Genomic DNA, 22045 nt, shown 5'->3' on the forward strand with positions numbered 1-22045 from the left:
TCCCGATGTGTGCATGCGCAGAGCTGCCAGGAGAAGGGAACAGCTAAGGAACAAGGGCTGACTTGGGAGTAAAGGCATGGGTGGACAGTGAATGGCCCCTCCCACAGGGAATAAAAGGGGAGCGAAAGGGGAGTGGAGTTTGCAGGAGGCAATTAGTTCAATTCCTTAGGGTGAAGATCTGTTCCTGACTTCTTGCCAAGTATTGTCTGCTACCGAGTGGCGTTTGGAAGATATCGCCCTGGCTGCTCTCCAAGCCTGATCAAGGTCTGTAGTTGTGAAATCTCATGAAAGACTGTTTGCCTCATTCATTCATTTATTTAAATTATTATTATTATTTTATTTCTTACCTTGCTGTGATGGAGGAATCTGTTTTAATACAGATTAGCAATTAGCAATTAGACTTATATACCGCTTCATAGGGCTTTCAGCCCTCTCTAAGCGGTTTACAGAGTCAGCATATCGCCCCCAACAACAATCCGGGTTCTCATTTTACCCACCTCGGAAGGATGGAAGGCTGAGTCAACCTTGAGCCGGTGAGATTTGAACAGCCGAACTGCAGAACTGCAGTCAGCTGAAGTAGCCTGCAGTGCTGCATTTAACCACTGCGCCACCTCACCTCCCATAGACCGATTAGATCACACAGGTTAGGTCTTCTCCGGATCCCATCTGCCAGCCAATGTCGGCTGGCGACTCCCCGGGGGAGAGCCCTCTTTGTCGCAGCTCCAGCCCTCTGGAACGATCTCCCCATGGAGATCTGGACCCTTACTACCCTCCCGGCCTTCCGCAAAGCCGTTAAGTCCTGGCTGCTCCAGCAGGCCGGGGGCTTTCGAAATATCCAGCCCCTCGGAAATTGTGACTGTTGTGTATTTTAACATGTTGTTTTGTGTATTATCCCCTTCCCTTGTTTATTGTAAGCCGCCCGGAGTCCTTCGGGAGTGGGCGGCATACAAGATCAATAAAACTAAACTAAACTAACTAGATTCTTGATGGCAGCGAACGAAATTTTAATACCTTCCTAAAGAAACTAATTTTTGCATGCAAATCTACATCCTGCGAGAGAAATTTTCAGGAACTCATTGGCTGGTCTGGGTTTCTGAATATTTCTGCAACTGCAAATGTCAATTTTGCCAATTGCAGTATTGTCCGTCAAGCGGCTAATTAATATTTTGGTCAGAACGCCCAAACCAGAAAAGCTTATCTCTCTGCCTTTTATTCGGCCAATTCTTTCTCATCAGAGATAATTTGGAAAAGTCTTCAGTTTATTTTGATCGCTCAGGCACGAGATCAAACAGAACCAGAACAAGAGGTTTGCGCATGCTGTCTGGAATTAAATAAATATGGCCAACATCTGAGACAAAAATCTATCTGTATTTCAGAAGCTGTCAGAATGAAAAATGAGGCTGCGGGTTTGGCCTTTAAAAAAAAATAATTTATTTTAAAGAACTACATACACATACATTTCTTGAAAAGGATGGTTGACTTAACTTCAAGGACAAAGGTGTAAGGCCAGCTCTGATTGTTTTTCCCTAGATCTTGAGTGACACTTTTTCTGATGCTTTTATATCTCCCAAGAATGACAAAGGGGAGCTTGTCATTCTCTTAAACACAATAAATCCCCAAGACTTTTTGATGAGTATTAATGAACCCGCCATGAAGTATACAAGCCAGATTCTTAAGATATTGTATTCTAAAGTGCCGTCCTTGCCATTCCTGCTGAATAAATAAATAAATACATAGAGACTCAGGATATTCAAAGCTGATCGGGAAAAAAGCTTTTCTTTCAATGGGAAACTAACTTTGGTGACCACTTAACGAAAAGGTAGGCTTCTTATTTCCGGAATTGACAAAACCAATCTTGGGAATTCTGGGAGTTGAAGTCCACACATCATCAAGTCGCCAAGGTTGAGAAACTTTGTTCTAGGCCAAGGCAGGGGTGAAATCTACTTACTGTATTTTTCGGAGTATAAGACCCACATTTTTCACTCAAAAAAGAGGCTGAAAATCTGGGTGCGTCTTATACACTGAATACAGCATTTTTTGCCTCCCAAAACCTCGCCCCTTTCACCAAAATGGCCATGCATAGCCTTTAGGAGGCTTCCAGAGTGCTCCTGGGGGCCATTTATTTGATCAATTTCCCCCCTCCCCAGCCCCCAGAAGCACTCTATAAGCCTCCTAAAGGCTATGCATGCCCCTTTTTTTGACAAAAAAGGGGCCATTTTTGCAAAAAATGGGTCGTTTTAGGGAGGTCTGCAGAGTGCAGAAACTTTTTTTTAATTTGCCTCTTCAAAATCCTGTTGTGTCTTATACTCCGGTGCACCTTATATTCCAAAAAAAATACGGTACTTCACTACCAGTTCACAAATGTGAGCGTGCCTCCAAAGCTAAGTAGAACAGCAAGGGTGGGAAATCTGCTGTGCCACGTGATTTAGATTAGCTAGAAAGCAGGAACTCCTGTTTTCTAGCTAATATAAATCATGCGTCACAGCTGATCGTCGGAAAAACCAGTTTGCCCGAACCGGCAGCATTTTTTTTACTACCAGTTTGGGCAAACCGGTCTGAACCGGTAGCACCTCACGCCTAGGCCAAGGGAAATGCAGTATCTCTGACACATTCTTTGTCCAAAAAAAGGGCTGATTCCCCTCTCAGAGAGCGAGAAGGATTCATCTGGAGCTTATTGGTTTTCATTTTCTGGATTGATGGTGCGGTTGCTATGAAATGATAAGCCGAGTCAGAGACCGAAGTCACATCCAGGAAACCCACCATCTGCTTCTCCGAAACAGATCGGCCGCCCTTGGCATTCCGCGGAAGAGATTTCTTCATGTTGTTCATCTTAAAAAGCTTCACTGCCTTTGGAATTTAAATAATGCAATGCTTTATAACCGGTACTTCCCAGTGTATTATTTGTTAGTGCCTTGACCAATGAGGCAGATAATCCAAGGCCATTAAGTTGCCCATATGAAGAATTGGAATATACTTACAAGGCCAGGAAATGGTGGCGTTCGGGGTTTTGTTTCCTTGGGAACGCATGATGGTCTCTTCCACTACATACGTTTGATGCCGACATAGGTTTCTTTCCTTTTTTTTTAATGAAAGGTTACAATGAAAGGGATAATAACTAATGCAAACGCTTAAAAACCCTAACCCTAAAGAAAAATTGAAGAATTGAAGGTCCTACTTCTTCTTCTTCCCTCCCTCCCTCTTTCCTTCCCTCATTTCTTCTCTCCTACTCCCCTTCCTTCCCTCCCTCCTTCCCCTTCCCTCCTTCTCTCCTTCCCTCCTTCCTTCCCTCCTTCCTTCCTTCCCTCCTTTCTTTTCTCCTTCCTTTCCCTCTTCCTTTCCTCCTTCCTTCCCCCCTTCCTTCTCTCCTACGTTCCCTCCTTCCTTCCCTCCTTCCTTCCCTCCTTTCTTCTCTCCTTCCTTCCCTCCTTCCTTCCCTCCTTTCTTCTCTCCTTCTCTCCTTCCTTCCCTCTAATTTTGATCTGGTTCCCTCTAGTATCCAGTGCCAGGGTTCCAAGTAACACCCCCAATGAAAGAAGACTCCCAGGGTTGAGTTTCCTCAAAGTTCCATTTTATTAGAGATGTGTCATATTGGCACTTCTGGGACAACCCAAATCTGAAAGTTTCCAAGTAACCCCCCAACCCAAATGAAAGTTCAAGTCCCTGCCCAGCACCCACAGGTCCATCACACGATCCAATCTAGTATCATCCAAGCCAGGAGTTACCTCCCAGTCATCCCATCAAACTGCAGGGCCAGATGACCTTGGCTTTCTGAGAAAGAATGTTGTTATGGCTACATATCACCCACACTCTGTATAATCCCTCCTCCCATTTTCCCACTCTGCATCTCCTGGTGATTGGCCCAAAGTCACCCAACCAACTTTCCTGATTATGGTGGGACTTGAACTCCTGATCTCCTAGTTTCTAACCTGGTGCCTTAGCCCACTAGACCAAATTGGCTCTCTATGTATGACATATATAACAATGATTTCTGTTGTGGCCCAGCAGGTGCCGTTGGAGCTGCCACCAGACTCCAACAGCAAGGGACCCTCTGAGTCGGCTCTGGAGGATGTGGAGGACCCTGGACAGGGTTCCGACTCCGAGCAGGGCGCAGAGAGGCTGGTTGGCCACCAGGAGGCACCTGAGCCTTGGACCAGTGGGGAGGAGACACGGGAGAGTGAGCCGGAGGCCAGTAGTGAGTTGTTCCTGGATGCACGCCATCGAAGAGCTACGAGGCGTCAGGAACAATTACGCAATTACAGGAGGTGATTGCACTCAGCTGGTGGTCATTAAGGTTCCTCTCCAGACTATAAAAAGCTATTTGTGCACACGCCCCTCTTTGCAGAAGTCAACACAGGATTGAATGTCGGAAGACAGTACTGTGAGCTTGGCAGGCTGGATTGCTGCTAAGCCTTATCTGTGTTTATTGCTGCCTGAGTTTGTCTGAGTTGCTGCCAAGGTCCTTATCTGTTTGTTCTGCTTGGCTTTCAGCCACTGAGGTTTTGGTTTCTTGCTATTAAAGTACATTCCAGTTAAGCTTGTCTCGGCATTCGTTACTGGATGGAGGAGGGGGTCAGAACAGATTTCTATCCAGCCCCTTTTTAAAATGAACTAATTTGATCTCACTTCCAAAACTATGCACTTCAACTGCAGTACCCAATACCCTTTGGTTTTAATTCTTTTAAAATGCATATTTTAGCGATAAAACGCACGCAACATGCTTAGCCAAGTCAGTCAGAGGCGTAGCTTACTGCATCTTAAAATCATCTCAACACTGGTTAAGTTAAAGGCATGGTTAGTTTTTGCAACCCAGTTTACAGCTGCAACTGAGTCAATTCGACACTCACGTTGTGTGAGGCCTGGGACCCCAGCCACTATTTTAGAATAAATGCATATTTTAGAGAGGAATGTGCACCAAGGCGTGTAATTTATAACGAGAATTATATTGAGAAGACTGTAGTTTTTCATATGTTTTTGTAGCCAGAAAATTGATGCATAAATGGGATGGAAACAGACTTCAGAGTGAATAAATATATGCAACAATAGTAAGAACTACTAATAGGCACGTTTCTCCATTCCTATTAAGGTTGCCGAGTTCTCCATTTTTATGAGCAAATCAGCATTCATTCTTTCTTGCTTACCCATAATAAGAAATGTGCAACATTCCTTTAGCAAAAGATATTTTCATATCGGCATGATCCTAGGCTGGTTGGCTAAGCTACATTCAAAGAGAACAGATCCAGAAGCAAACCTAGGCCAGAAAAAGTGCACAAAAATAGGAACTTTGGCAAGAATGAGTGGACATTAATGGAGAACAAATGCTGGGCATTCTGGATCACAGATGTTTTGTGATACTGGTAGATTTCAACTCCTTTTGGTGTTTCCCATGCAACTGCAGGCAGATGGTATATCTTATCTGCGTGCCAATTAACTCATCAATTAATCTGTTAAATGGGCATAATCATATTTATCTGTGCTGCAGGATGTTGCCCAGTTCAATTAATTCATCTTCTCAACAGGCTTTGGGATCCGAAGATGAAAGCACAGGATTAAAAAAAACAACGAATAATATTAATAAGCCAAAGATATCTATCAAGATGTACAATGACATATTTTTTAGCTTCTAATTGCTGCTGAATTCTGGAGCAGATGGTGCAGCAAAAGCCATTTCTGTGGTATACTAGGAAAGGGTCTATAACTTAGGATACTGAAACTATGACTCCTACATGTCAAGGTGGATCTTTTGGTAATTGAAGAAGTTAATAAAATAGGATGCTTTCAAAAGTAGACTTTTGCGTGGCAGGGAACTTCTAATTCACTTTTCACAGGATTTCTGACATGGCGTTGATTCCCATTTGACTATGGGCATTGACTTCCTTTCATAATGTTTCTGAAAAGTCACTGGGTGATGCATTGGTTGGGTTTACATCTCAGGGGAAGCCTTCCTCATTTTAACCTTGTTTTATTAAGGCAGGGGTCACCAACGTTTCAGACCGCAGGGACCACTAAATTCATAATTTTAAATCCCGCGGACCATGAATATGATCTGCCTAATGACCAGCTGGGTGGGTGTGGCTAGGTGGTCATGTGACTGGGTGGGCGTGGCCAACGTGATGCCACTGACAGTGAGGGGTGCCTCACCAGCCTCTATTTGCCCCTCCCCTCCCAGTCACTCCTCCTCTCCCCACCCAGGCTCCTTAGGGCCCCAACAGGAACTAAGCAGCCACTATGAGAAAGGGTTGGCAAAAACAGCTCGGTTCAAATTGGATCTGACTGAGAAGGAGGCTCAGCAGAAGCACCTCATGGAGGACTAGGAGCATAGGTTTTCCAAGCAGAGGGAAGACGTGCGGGAGTGCAAGGCCAGGTACTGGTGCCTGGAGGGTCACTGGGCTGAGATGGTCAGCCAATTCCAGGCCATGATGCAGCCCCACTGGAACGAGGCCCTCCGGCTCTTTGCACTTTCCTCCAGCCTTCGCCCAAAGCCCCCCACCAGGAGGCTGAAGCAGACCCCAAGTCGGAATTTCTGCCCCCCTCCGACCCCCACAAAAAGACCCCAAAGGGGGAGACTCTCTGCAGCAACAGAGAGGATGGAAGGCTGAGTCAACCTTGAGCCTGGTGAGATTTGAACTGCCAAATTGCAGGCAGCCGGCAGGCAGCAGAAGTAGCCTGCAGTACTGCACTCTCACCACTGGGCCACCGTGGTTCTTAATGATTGTAATAGCAATAGCAATAGCAGTTAGACTTATATACCGCTTCATAGGGCTTTCAGCCCTCTCTAAGCAGTTTACAGAGTCAGCATATCGCCCCCAACAATCTGGGTCCTCAAGTGGAGATCTACCTGTATTTACTGTATTATGGAGTGGCCGTCAGAATTTTTTGTTGCCCTGTTCAAAATAAGGGAAAGGAGAATGCCGTCTCTTCAAATTCTTTAGTCTGTGAACAATTGTCTGATTTTAATAAGTTAATATGCATCTGCTAAAAATGTCACATGCCATCATTTCAGTAATTATGTTCTGTATTGATAAGCAGGACTGAACGGGCTGATGGAACCTTCCATGAAAGCGCTAATTATCAGAGGTTTCGCTGCCTGGATTTAGGGAACTGATTATTTTATCCCCTGCCTTCCAGTCCTTCTTTCTTTTGAGCTCAAGTTTAGAATGTGAAGTCAGCAATTATGTTCACACCCCTGGCTGGCTTGACTTGAAATGACCTACATTGAGGGCCTGTGAGCATCTTCGGAAAAGAAAAATGTGGTTTTTTCAGAGCATCTTCAGAAAAGAAAGCTGCGTTAAACAGCTTTCTCGTTGCTATGTACTATTAAAAAAAAGGGATTTGTAGATAAAGTACAAATCTTTTGCAGGGGGAATTCAGAAAGAATAAGGGTAAAAATGTATGTCCCGTATTTCTTATTGCACAGTTGAAGACAAAACCTATACTCTAATGATTATTAATTAATTAATAATAAATATCCATTGCACTTAAATCACATTAGAGAAAGGAAGATAGCTAAAATGTTAGAAATGTTTTCTTGCAAAGTATTCCAAAGGAACCTGTATCACTTATCTGAAAGACTATACTGAAGAGTATAGCGTATGGCTAATATTTTTCTTCCCATGTGCCGAAACCATGCACACGCATGAAACAGCACACGCATATGTGCCCACACCCATAATGCAATGCGCCCCACCCCCTGTGCATGCACACATGCCCCCCATGCCCCCCATGCTCCTCCCCCCTCCCACTGATCTCCCCATGCTTCCCCCCTGCACATGTGTGCAACCTCCCCATGCCTTATTTTGAGCCTAGCAGGCCTCCCTGAAGCCTCCTGAAACCAAAATGGGGCGCTTGGGGGGGGGAGCACCACATCCCCATGCTCCCCCTGTGCATGTGCGTGCGACACCCCCCTCCCCTTGATGTGCATCTCCCGCATACATGGCAGAGACCTGGAAATCAGCTGGCCAGCAGGAGGAATGCACGCCTGTGCGGTGAAGCTGTGCTGGGCGACAGCTCGCGTGCCTGCAGAGAGGGCTCCCTGTGCCACCTGTGCCACGCGTGCCATAGGTTCGCCATCACAGGTATAGAGTCTCCTGCGTGAAAGTTAGACTAGAAGACCTCCAAGGTCTCTTCCAGCTCTATTCTGATTGATTGATTGACTCCAGCTAAGCTGCAAAGTTTCTGTTTTCAATCAGCTGCGTGATGGAAAGATCATTTTCTAGAAGAAGCAATGTGGTGGTGCTGTACAGTTGTGCCAGGTTAGATCTCTTTGTAAAAGGCCAACCTGAAACCAGACATTCCTTTAATGCCAATGACTCTTTCTTGCAAAAGTCAGATGGAAAAGGGCTAAAAACACTAACTTGCCCTTTGAATCAGACTTGCTTCTTTTCAGTTCTGGATCAGGAACATCTGTCGGTGGGGCACATGTCCTCAACGCTAAAATTCGGTAGCAGGGAAAACTTTTTGGTTAGTTGATGTGGCCTTCCTGCATCTCAGTTTCTCTGTTGGACTTGGAGGGTTCTGAACGGAATCTTAGCTGTTCCTAGCCCTGCGCACTTCAGGACAGAAAGCTCTGGTGTTGTTCCTGGGATCCATTGGATCTACTCTCCCAGTTTAAGAGTGACAGCCCCGTGTCACTTCTACCAGTACTGGGACCACTTAGGTCTTGATTTCCCACCTTCCTCCTTCAGGCCCTGGCACTTCTCCATGTTCCTTCTTTATGTTGCTGTCATTTGATATTGCTACATCTATCACCAGTCTTCTGGTCCTTGTCTACTACCACAAAGTCTGGTTGATTGGCCAGTACCTGCCCGTCCTTCTGGATCTGGATGCCCCTGAAGATATGTTCTAATCCAGCAGGATAGAAAGGGTACTGATGCTTCAGATATTATGGTGTTGTAGAAGACTCCTGAGAACATCATCGACAGCCAAGGAAAAAAACAACTGGATCGTCAAACAAATCAACCCAAAACTGTCCCTTGAGGTACAAATGGTCAGGTTCAGATTATCCCACTTGTCCAATCAGGCTTGTCCAATAAAGAATTCTATTCTATTCTATTCTACTCTACACTATTCTATTCTGATTCTATTCTATTCTACTCTTCTCTACCTTACCATACTCTGCTTCTATTCTATTCTGTTCTACTCTACTCTACTCTATTCTGATTCTATTCTATTCTATTCTATTCTACCCTATTCTACTCTGCTTCTATTCTATTCTACTCTACTCTACTCTGATTCTATTCTACTCTACCCTACCCTACCCTACCCTATTCTACTCTGCTTCTATTCTACTCTATTCTACTCTGATTCTATTCTATTCTACCCTACCCTACCCTACTCTATTCTATTCTGCTTCTATTCTATTCTATTATATTCAACAAAGACCCAACTCTCTAAAGTAGGGGTGTCAAACGCAAGCCCCCTGGGCTGGATCCAACCTGCGATGTGTTTGGATCCGGCTTGTGGGCCTGTCCTGGAAAATGGAAGAGGTCCGTCCACGTTGCTTCGGCCCGGTCTACCCAATGTGAAGAGAAAACATGCCAACAGTTTGGGGAGTGGTGTCAAGCTGGTCATGCCCACCCAGCTGACCATGCCCACCCAGTCAGCCATGCCCAGTGAGTGGCGTCAAGCTGGCCATGCCCACTCAGCCCCCCCCCCCCTGAGGTCAACCACAGCCCTGATGCGGCCCTCAATGAAATTGAGTTTGACACCCCTGCTCTAGAGGAGCACTGGGAAGGATGGAAGGAAAGGAAAGGAGAAATATGACCCCCAGCAAGGTGGATTCATTGCCACGCCAATGATTAAAGCATGGAAAAATTCCACACAGGCTCCCATCGATCAAGGAGCCTTCGTACAAAAGTGATGGCTTACTTCCACTAAGCCTGTGATTTTCTAAGTTTGCATGTGCAAATCTACATGCATCCTCGGCATAATTGAAAATCCATTTTGTGCGATCTTTCATCTGATAGGGAATTAGATCAGTTTATGCTCCCAGAGAATGACCCAGCAAATACATAAATGCATCCACTAGAATTATATTTTGTCTATAGGCAAAGATGCTATCATTTACTGATTCATTACACGCTCAGAGGAGTGCTTGATTTTAGAAAGCTACCTGAAATTATTACTGTCAGTTTGCACGGTAAACGGAGATAAGCTTCTTTTTAAAAAAAAAAAATAGTAATAACAATTGGGGGATAAAACCTGAAGAAGTAAAAGAAACTCTGATTGCAACCTTAGATGTTTTGGTGTGCTCAACGCATGTGGTTCAGAATTGCAAATATACAGAGAATCTCTTCAAAGACTTCCTGGAGCACAGTGCCGAATTTCCCCCTCCTTCATTATTGGGTTAGTTGTCTCTTTTAATTACATTCCTATTCTGGAAGAGCTGATAAATGTGTCGATTGTGCCTCGGATTCAGAGAACTCCTGAATTAAATCAGAGTGATTGAAGATTTGTCAAATGTCATGCAAATCAAGTCCTCCCGGAAAAAGCCGGGAGCAGTTAGTTTGGTGACAAAGAGCGTATACACACACACACACACACACACACACACACACACACACACAAATGGCAACCCCTCTTCCTATATCCATTTCTCTGTTAATTGTATGGCATCTTTCTTACGGAAACTGTCAAGCACACAACAAGCTAGTGCTTTTGTGCATTGTGGTGATGAAATGCAGGCAGGAAGGGGACCGCCTAGAAGAAGGTTGATACAACGTATTATGAGGTTAGACGTCCATTCAACAGAATAACTGAGTTGGAAGGGACCTTGGAGGTCTTCTAGTCCAACTGCCTGCACAAGCAGGAAACCTTATACCGTTTCAGACAAATGGTTGTTCAATGTCTTCTTAAAAACTTCCAGTGTTGGGGGCGTTCACAACTTCTGGAGGCAATTTCTGTTCCACTGATTAATTGTTCTCACTGTCAGGAAATTTCTCTTCAGATCTAGGTTGGTTCTCTCCTTGATTAGTTTCCACCCATTGCTTCTTGTTCTGCCTTCTGATACCTCAGTATGAACATGTCATCGCATGACGAATGGCTAATGGAACCAAATATTAACTATAGTTTATTCCAATAATAACCTGAGGGCAGGACAAGAAGCAACGGGTGGAAACTAATCAAGGAGAGACGCAACCTAGAATGAAGGAGAAATTTCCTGTCAGTGAGGACAATTAACCAGTGGAAGTTTTTAAGAAGAGATTGGAGAACCAGTCTGAAGTGGTATAGGGTTTCCTGCCTAAGAAGGGAGTTGGACTAGAAGACCTCCAAGGTCTCTTCTAACTCTGTTGTTCTTGGCTCTTGTACTCTATTCTGTTCTATTCTATTCTATTCTATTCTATTCTATTCTACTCTACTCTACTCTACTCTACTCTACTCTACTCTACTCTACTCTATTCTACTACTCTACTCTACTCTACTCTACTCTACTCTACTCTAGAAAGGGAGACCAGATAGCATCTTCCAATACCTTCTTCACAGGGAAGAAGGTCTTGATTTATTCTCCATAGCACCTAGGGATAGGACAAGAAACATTGAATGGAAGCTCATCAGAGGGAACTAAGGACCTTCTGATATACTACAACTCCTGTTATTCCTCACAGTTGAACAGGCTGCAGTGTCTTCGATCCTACACTGCTTAGTAAAAATGCAGCAGGTTGTAGGATAACTTTTTGGGGCCAAGTTGGCGGCTTCTTCGAGGAATCAGAACAGGAGAGGTAGTCCTTGACATACAACCACAATTGGGTCCAAACTTTGTGTTGTTAAAAGAGACATTTGTTAAGTCAGCTTTGCCCCATTTTATGACCTTCCTTGCCACTGTTATTAAGTGAATCACTGCAGCTGATGAGTTAGTAATCCGGTTGTTAAGTCGAAGATGGCTTCCTCATTGACTTTGCCTGCCCAAAGGTCGCAAATGGGCATCGCGTGACCCTGGGATACAACAGTGGTCATAAGTAGGAATCAGTTGCCAAGCATCTGCATTGAATGACGTGACTATGGGGGATGCTGACACGGTCGTAACTGCGAAAAATGGTCTTAAGTCACATTTTTCCAGTGCCATTGTAACCTTGAACAGTCAGTAAATCAACGGTTGTAAGTTGAGGACTGCCTGTAGTTAAAAATATGTGCAGGCATGCAAAAAAGAAATGTTTAGGGGTTCGCAGTTCTTCTCCTTCAAGGGAGAAAACTTTTTTTTCGGCCATGCCAGAAAGTGACATTATAAAGGTCGAGGTAGAAATGTATTACTCCATGGCTGATTTGCTTTGCAAATTAGCACCGGTGGTCAAAATGCCCAGAAAATGTTATTACTGAAAATTTCCTGGTGCTTTCCATCTTTAGTGGATAAAATCACAGAGGTGATTTTGAAAATTAGTGCTGTAAGCTGTAAAACATTTTGCAACCCCCTCTTACATTTTGGGGGTTGGTTTTTTTCCTACCCTTAAAGAGGAATGTACACTTCAAGGTGTTTTCTTTTGCGTGAAGATTGAAGCTGCCGTTGCAAGTTTTTCATATTCCACGCTACTCTAAACATTATGATGGGGTGGCGGTAGGGGGTTGAAGAAGCATTTTGGTGGAATATCTCTGAAGCTTTGAATGTCCTACATGCCTCGGGGCATCCTGTTTAGGTGACTCTCAGCAGTTTGCAAACGGATCATCTACAGGTGATTTCCAGAGTTCTCTAGCTTAGCTGGAGTTGCTAAAAATGCTGGGAGTTCAGATTGACACTCCGCTTTTCATGGTTCAGCTGACTCCGAAGAGTGATGTCTTGTCTTGGTAGCATATATATATATAATCTCCAGAACCGTAAAGCTTACAAACTTGAAATTTGGCACATATGTTGCTCTTCACTTCTAGGTGCTTGCTAAGGAATGACTTTTCAAAATGATCATTAGTATTTCTTATACAGTAATTAACACGCTCTGATGCTAAGGAGTTCTACTCTCCCTCCCCACCTGAAAAGAACTCTGTTCCAACTGCCAGTTGCCTCACATTCCGTTACCTCAGTTCAAACTGGCAGACCTTCCACTCCTTCACTCAGGAGTCGTCTGGGGCTCCTTACAGTACTAAACGTCGTTACCTCACCAAAATGTCCTGCGCCCTGAACTCAAGGCAGGGGGAGCAATATTCCCTTTTGTGTTTCACTCACCAACCACCCCTGAGCCAACAGATTGTGAACCGAATTTCTCCTGCATAGCCCGATCACATAGTTTCATTGCCAAGCATGGGTATCCAGCTAGTATCACATAAAGGAGAATAAATCAATTCAGAATGAGGTGACTACTTTCTGAGTAAGAATTGACATCTTTTGGAATTAATTCATTTTGCTTTTGATGGCATCATCAAGAGCGAAGATTAGGCTGTCTTATTTCCCCATATCATAGAGAACCCATCCACTATAAAACAAAGCCGATATAATGCTAAGAGGAGGGATAATAACCTTAATGATCAAGCATTAAATCATGATTCATCTGATGGCTCATTTATCAGTGCCAGCTCCATCCAAACACAACACGGTCAAAGGAACTCATATAATTACAACAGAGAAACCTTTAATTATCCCATAAATTTGCTTGTTGTCATTTAGCTGGCTGCAGGGCTGGAATTAGCGATGGTCTCAATAAAATCAAACCAAAAATAAAAGCGGCTAGGAGAAATGTGTCACCTATTTGCAACGTTTTCCTGTACTGAAACTTTTGGTGTTCCAGAATTTGTACTGTATTACGTTTAATTTCTGCAATAGTGAAATCAGCTTTCGTGGTTGTGTTGCCTGAGAGCTGGCCTGCGGATTCTCCTCCTCTTCCCCATTTAGAGAAATCCCTGTAGACCAGGGTTACTCAACCTTGCCAACTTTAAAGATGGGTAGATTTCAACGCAGTTGCCAGAAGTCCCAGCTGCATTGAAAGAGAGGGAAGAAAGGGGGGGGGGAGAATTGGAGAAATGGAGAATTGGATGGATGGAGAGGTGGGTGGATGGATGGATGGATGGATGGATGGATGGATGGATGGAGAGTTGGATGGATGGAGAGATGGATGGATGGATAGTTGGATGGATGGAGAGGTGGATGGATGGATGGATGGATGGAGAGGTGGATGGATGGAGAGATGGATGGATGGATAGTTGGATGGATGGAGAGATGGATGGATGGATGGAGAGTTGGATGGATGGAGAGATGGATGGATGGAGAGATGGATGGATGGATAGTTGGATGGATGGAGAGATGGATGGATGGATGGAGAGTTGGATGGATGGAGAGATGGATGGATGGAGAGTTGGATGGATGGACAGATGGATGGATGGAGAGTTGGATGGATGGAGAGATGGATGGATGGAGAGATGGATGGATGGAGAGATGGATGGATGGATAGTTGGATGGATGGAGAGATGGATGGATGGAGAGATGGATGGATGGATAGTTGGATGGATGGAGAGATGGATGGATGGATGGAGAATTGGATGGATGGAGAGTTGGATCAATGGATGGATCGATGGGTGGATGAATGGATAGGTGGATGGATTTCTAGGACCTTGTTTTAGTGAAATTTCTTTGGATGGACCCTCTGTAAGATGTTCTAATTTTATTTTACTTTGGGATTAGGGAATATTTGTGGGAATATTTTTGGAATTGTCTTGTCCTTGCCTCCTTCCTAGGGATGAGAGAGAGTGACTGGCTTAAGGTCATCTAGCTGGCTTTATGCCCAGGGTGGAACTAGAACTCACAGTCTCCCAGTTTCTGCCCTGGGGCCTTAACCACTCCACCAGACTGGCTGCCTTGCTGTTCTAATGTCTTTGCAATCAATATTGCTGGGAGTGTAATCGTTTAGCATACTGCTTTAAAAGAAAGTAGAAATTGTAGCCTGATCTTTGCTATCTGTGTTCTCCGTTGAGCAACAGAGTTGATGGAGTCTCCCAACAGATGGGTGCTCAGCAATTGCGCTCAACAAACAGGGGGACTCTCCTCCTTAATTATCGTTAGCCCAGTTTCTTAGAAAAGAAGTCAAAATATTGCTCTATTTATTATAATATTTCTCTATTCCAGAAGACATCATTATTTTCACCAGCTATTTCTTCCTTTTACCTATTCTTACTCAGGCTTGTATTCATAGGCCATGGATGGTTATTTCTAGCAATTCATGTGCCTTGTAAGTACATATTGTTGTGCGGCTGCAGCTGAAAATATATATTGTGTCCATCAAGAGCTAAACCAAATGATCAATGCATTTATTGTTGAGCTTTAGTAACAAACATGCTGTTTTCCATTTCATCAAACATTGATTGTGTATGTGGTTACATCTTACCTGGAAACTAATTCCATAGACTGGTTCTACCTATTGCCTGCCTAGCGTAACATAGAGCATAAGAGAGCTGAGGTGGCGCAGTGGTTAAATGCAGCACTGCAGGCTACTTCAGCTGACTGCAGTTCTGCAGTTCGGCTGTTCAAATCTCACCGGCTCAGGGTTGACTCAGCCTTCCATCCTTCCGAGGTGGGTAAAATGAGGACCCAGACTGTGGGGGCGATATGCTGACTCTGTAAACCGCTTAGAGAGGGCTGAAAGCCCTATGAAGCGGTATATAAGTCTAACTGCTATTGCTATAACCATGGAGATATCCCAAGTAGAATGAATGTCTCGTTCTTTGGAGTAAATTGTCTTCTTTCTTCATCTCTGCAGACAATGGACAATCCCAAATACGAGCTCATCCTAGAAGCAAAGGATATGGCCGGCCATGAAGTTGGGTTGACTGGCACCACCACCGCAACCATCGTCATTGATGATAAAAATGACCATGCGCCAGAATTCACCAAGAAAGAGGTAAATGTTTATTTCGAAACGCAGAAAAGACAAGAGTTTTGATAGGCTTAAACCTGAATCCAAACTAAAGGAGAAATATAATTAATGACAATCTGAGGGGGGGGGGAGTTCTATTCCTCACCTAGTTGAATCACATAACTTCTCTTTTAAAAGATTAGCAGACACTGTTAACATCAGTCAAGCAGGTCACAGTGGCTCAATGGCTAAGACGCTGAGCTTGTCGATCAGAAAGGCCGACAGTTCGGCGGTTCGAATCCCCAGCGCCGCGTAACGGAGTGAGCTCCCATTTCTTGTCCCAGCTTCTGCCAACCTAGCAGTTCAAAAGCATGTAAAAATGCAAGTACAAGAATATGAACCACCTTGGTGGGAAGGGAACAGCGTTCCGTGCGCCTTCAGCATTGAGTCATGCCGGCCACATGATTACGGAGACATCATCGGACAAGGCTGGCTCTTCGGCTTTGAAACGGAGATGAACAAAGTCGGGAACGACTAGCACATATGTGCGAGGGAAACCTTTACTTTTACCTTAAGCAGGTCTATAAGTACACTAGCTAGTCATTCCTAAAACTATACATTTCTGAACTATTAATTATCAACAACTAAGAAATGACATCAACGTCTGTGGAATTCTCAATGATGGGTAGGACAAGGCAGATGTGTGGGGTAGACATGGGGAGTAGAAAAATCATGTCAAAATACGTGGAAGCAGTGGTTAATATTAGTCAAACTAACTGGCCCTGAAATGCAGGAATCTTTCTTGACAGCGGGCATTATTGTTTTGCACAGTCCAAATTTATTTCTCTGGGGTTTTTGTTTTTTTTAAAGTTGGAGTAAATTTTCATTTGAATCAAGAGCTGCAATATGAAACTTGATGGAAATCATCATGTTTGTCAGCAGCCCAGCAAACAAATTCATTCTGAGAGGGGCTCATTTTGACAGGACCATAATGACATTTCCAATATCAGAGCCTCTAAATTTAGTATCAATTTTCTTCCTTAAAAGGTAGATTCTGTGATATCGGCTGTGTTTTCCCTAAAGGGAGGTGGTGGGAGTGGAAAAGAACCCTTTTGTTGTACAAAAGAGGAGTTTGCTTGTAACTGGGGAAATCAAACTAGTGTTGGGTGGGATGACGGAAGGACAGAATGTTTTTTAAAAAAAATTGTGTGTATTTTAATTGTTTCTCAGACTTCGCATCGCGTTTGAATGTAAACAATGCAATGCTTTCCACACGGGAATGTTTAGCCATTGAATGAAAATTTAAGGACACATTTGAGGTGGAGAAGGCTAGTCGTTTATTTTTATTTTTATTTTAGTTTTTATTTGTTATGTAAAAATGTCAAATCAATGCATGAACAGCGTGGCATCTGGGCGGCATACATTCCAGCACAAACAAGACCGATCAAATTAAGGATTATTATTACGTTCAACCACTTTATGAAATTCCCACTACAATACAGATCTATATTAGGTTACAATGTCTCGTTATTCAATCATTCCACCTATTTCTCACTATTACTTCCGTTTTATCAACTAAAAGTGTAGTACATTAATATTCCCTTTATTTCTATCTTTTACTCTAGCTTTTAATTGTATCACCCTATATTCAAAAGCTTTTTCATTTCATTTCATTCATTTCATTTCATTTATTATGAGCCGAGGTGGCGCAGTGGTTAAATGCAGCACTGCAGGCTACTTCAGCTGAATGCAGTTCAGCAGTTCGGCTGTTCAAATCTCACCGGCTCAAGGTTGACTCAGCCTTCCATCCTTCCGAGGTGGGTAAAATGAGGACCCAGACTGTGGGGGCGATATGCTGACTCTGTAAACCGCTTAGAGAGGGCTGAAAGCCCTATGAAGCGGTATATAAGTCTAACTGCTATTGCTATTGCTATTTATTGAATTTCTAGGCCGCCCAATCCCGAAGGACTCCGGGCGGCTTACAGAAATGAAAAATATTAAAAAAGAATTAAAACAATAAGACAAAACAAAGTTAAGAAGAAGCACAACATACACCCAATCAAAGGGGGGGCTGGACCTCAATCAAGAGGTCAACAGCCCCAGGCCTGCCGGAAAAGTCAGGTTTTAATAGTTTTACGGAAGGCCATGAGAGTGGGGAGGGCCCGGATCTCTGGGGGCAGCTCATTCCATAGGTCCGGAGCGGCAACAGAGAAGGCCCTACTCCGAGGCGTCGCCAGCTGGCATTGTCCCGCTGAAGGCACCCGGAGAAAGCCCATCCTGTGCGATCTTATTGGTCTAAGGAGGTATGTGGCAGAAGACGGTCTCGCAGGTATCCGGGGCCATGTAGGGCTTTAAAGGTGATAACCAGCACCTTGAATCGTGCTCGGAGACCAATGGAAAGCCAGTGCAGCTCGCGGAGGATAGGTGTAGTATTTAACTTCTAATCATATCATTTGTTTAACTTCTAATCATATCATCTGCCTACAAGAAAAGAGAAAGAGGACAAGGAGGGAGGAGTTGGAAAGACAGTTCAAAACAGCCACCAGGAGGAGGAATCATCCCTCCATCCACTCTTGCCCGCTTTATATTTTAATTGATATGCTTTAAAAAAAAAAAGAGGGGTGAAGGGAAAAGCGAGTCAAAGCATCCATTAAGAAAAAAAAATCCTCTACCCATCATCTCTTGCCCACTTCAGGACTTCAATTGCTATACTGTTTCTCAGACTTTGCATCGCATTCGAACGTAAACAATGCAGTGCTTTCCACGTGGGAATGTCCAGTCATCAAATGACAATTTAAGGACACATTTGAGGCGGAGAAGGCTGGTTGTTTAGATGCCTTTAAAATAATGAGATATTTCTAAGATCTTTGGAAAGGATTAGATGAGCGCTACCGTCTATTAAATCCCATTTGTTGGTTTTAGAGTAAAGGAACACAAAGCAAATCTGTTTCAGGATTAACTCCTAGTTTCGTAGGCGTTCATACAACCCACAATAACATCGTCGTTTATTCAAGTTTCAAGTTTATTAGAATTTGTATGCCGCCCACTCCCATAGGGACTCTGGGCGGCTCACAACAGACAAGAAACATTTAAAATTTAAAATTAGAAATAAAAAATAAAAAATAGAGTATTAAAATTTCACATCACCCATTCCATCTAAGCGGGGCTGGATATCAATCAACAGCCCAAGGCCTGCCGGAGCAGCCAGGTTTTGGTGGCTTTATGGAAGGCCGAGAGAGTGGGAAGGGTCCGGATCTCTGCAGGCAGATCGTTCCACAGGGCCGGCGCAGCAACAGAGAAGGCCCTCCCCCGGGGAGTCGCCAGCCGGCATTGTCCGGTCGACGGCACCCGGAGGAGGCCCAACCTGTGCGATCTTGTTGGTCGTTGGGAGGTAAGTGGCAGGAGGCGGTCTCTCAGGTAGCCAGGTCCTAAACCATGAAGGGCTTTAAAAGTAACGACTAGTATCGTAGACATAATTTGTGTCATTTACACAATGACATCATCATCATCAAGCATCATCACATGCGCATTGGGTCCACAACCCAGAACAAGAGCTGCAAAAGGGGGGGGATGAGTGCGCATGCACATGCCTGGAAATGTATTTCTGGTTTCCGGCATGCACATGTACACCAGCCACCTAGTCTTTTGATTACTGGCACGCATGCCTGCATGACAATCAGTTGGCTGGCACGCATACCCTTGCTGGAAAACGTTCCAGTTTCCGGCACTGCCGCTTGCATAAAGGCCAGCTGATCATTGCACATGTATGTGTGCCAGAGGAACGGGGTGACACCATGCACGCCAGGCGGCATAGCTCCGCGTGCCACTTCAGGCACGCGTGCCATAGGTTCGCCAACACAGTAACAGACCGATTTAAAAATTTTTAAAAACCGAGTTCCAGCTTTCAAAGGAGGTAAAAAATTAAATAGGCTTCCACACCCAGAACATTATTGCAAGCTGACTGTATTTAACGCAGGCTGTGCATTGGTAGGGAAGGATGGCTGGTGCTCGTAAGTGAATTAATTAACCAAAAGAAAATTAAATCACGATGCAAAATGTATGCAGCGTCAGCCGTTAATTGAATTTGCCTCCAGGTGTGGCCACTCTTTCCAGTTAAAGTCTAAGAAAGTTAAAAAAAAAAAGAATCGTCTAAAAATAGCCAGCGAAGGAAAATTAGTCTCATTAACTAAAGAAACAGTGGTGTGACCTTTTCAGTTGTAATTACAGGTGCCACGAAATACATTTCTTGAATGTTAGCAGGCAACAGGTGAGAACTTCCTCCCATTTTTTTTCACGGCCCCAGGAAAGGCAGGAGGGATTTGATAAGATGTGGTATTCCACCAGTTCTGAACGGTTCTGGCAAACCGGTAGTGGAAATTTTGAGTAGTTGGGAGAACCAGCAAATACCACCTCTGGCTGGCCCCGCCCCCATCTATTCTCTGCCTCCTGAGTCCCAGCTGATCGGCTGGGTCTTCTTTTGTTGCCCTTCACAGGAGAACAAAGCTGGAAAACAGGTTAGTGGGGTGGGGTGGTAATAGAGATTTTACAGTATCCTTCCCCTGGAGTGGGCAGGGAGTGGGGATTTTACAGTATCCTTCTTCTGGAGTGGAATGGAAATATCCTTCCCCTGGAGTGGAGTGGAAATGGAGATTTTACAGTATCCTTCCCCTGGAATGAGAGGGAATGGAGATTTTACAGTATCCTTCCCCTGGAATGAGAGGGAATGGAGATTTTACAGTATCCTTCCCCTGGAATGAGAGGGAATGGAGATTTTACAGTATCCTTCCCCTGGAGTGAGAGGGAATGGAGATTTTACAGTATCCTTCCCCTGGAGTGGAGTGGAAATTGAGATTTTACAGTATCCTTCCTCTGCCACACCCACCAAGCCATGCCCACAGAACTGGTAGTAAAAAAAATTTGAATCCCCCCACTGGATTTGATACAGGAAGTCCTTTACTTACAACCATAATTCAGCCCCAAATTCCCATTGCTAAATGAGACAGTTGTTAAGGGAGCTTTGCCACACTTCACGGTCTTTCTTGCCACCGTTGTTAAAGGAATCACTGCAGTTGATAAGTTAGTAAGCGGGTTGCGAAGGGAACTCTGCTGTTCCCCATTGACTTTGTTTGTCAGGCCGCAAAAGTGATCCCATGACCCCGGGAAACTGCAACCGTCATAAATATGAGTCGGTTGTCAAGCATCCGAATGCAAACCCCATGAGCGTGGGGATACTGTAACGGTCATAAGTGTGAAAAATGGTCACAAGTCACTTCTTTCAGTGCCGTCATGAACTTGGAATGGCCACTCAGCAAACTGTTGTATGTCAAGGAGTAGCTGGAGTTTGCAAACTGAGTTTATGAGAAAGAAAGTGATTAGAAAATTGATATGGGGCACTGAAATACAGAGATGTTTTCTTGGAAGGAAACCTTGGCAATCCAAGTCAGGTGGGAAAATCCTGGTTTATTGATGGCTGCACTTCCGCCTGGCAAAATAGCTTTAATATAAGAGCTAAAATAGGCAGCCAGGATTGGTTTGCACCCTTCATGGTCCCATTATGGAGCTCGGCTTCCCTTTCAGCTGTTTTTCTTTTGATATTTACAGATGGAGAGAAGCTTCTGTCTCTCTGATTTTCTCTGCCTTTTATTTCTGCTTTTTGGCAGTTCTTTACTTTTCTTTCAAGATCTTCCTTTCAGCCGCCTCTCTTCAACTGACCTACATTGTCAAGAGAAAGCACAGCGGAGTTTTGCTTGAAAACAGCTTTGGATTCCTCTCCCTCCTCCTCCTCCTTCTCCTTCTTGTTTCTGAAGGGTGGGAGGGCTGCTTTAAGTTTCTTGGAAAGGCTGAGTATTTCTTCTTGCTAAAAGTCAGGTCTGCTGCACCAGGAATGCAGCTTGGCTTGGGGAAAAAAATTAGGCAGAGCAAGGCTGCAGGAATGTGTGTTTGAGTTTGCTTTATTTTTGCTTGGTCCTCGGCTTACAATTGTTAGTTTAGTCTTCAACATTATCATCATCATTTTTTAACGACCCCATAATCCCTTGTGGGGTGGAATCTGGGCAACTGAATGGAGCTAGCAGTGTGTTTGAATGGCCCGATGCCCTTCCTGTCGCCAATGCGGAGTTTTGTTCAGCAGATATATTCTCACTGTGCCCAGAGAGAGAAATTACAATTGTTAGTTAAGTGCCTGTTCAAAATTACAAAAAAAAGTGACTTATGACTGGTTCTCACACTTACTACCCTGTTTTCCCAAAAATAAGACCTTCCTGGATAATAAGCCCAATTGGGAT

At 44.1% G+C, this 22045-nt stretch overlaps 1 protein-coding gene across 1 annotated transcript in view; it reads left to right on the plus strand.

Moving 5' to 3' along the window:
• The window catches only part of CDH13 (cadherin 13), a 542002-nt gene that overhangs the window by 428762 nt on the left and 91195 nt on the right, over positions 1-22045 (plus strand). The window contains 1 exon segment of the mRNA XM_032230145.1: positions 15666-15806. Within this exon segment, the coding sequence (XP_032086036.1) occupies positions 15666-15806 (141 nt within the window).

This window comes from Thamnophis elegans, chromosome 14 (genome assembly GCF_009769535.1).
Source record: "Thamnophis elegans isolate rThaEle1 chromosome 14, rThaEle1.pri, whole genome shotgun sequence".
Taxonomy (NCBI): domain Eukaryota; kingdom Metazoa; phylum Chordata; class Lepidosauria; order Squamata; family Colubridae; genus Thamnophis; species Thamnophis elegans.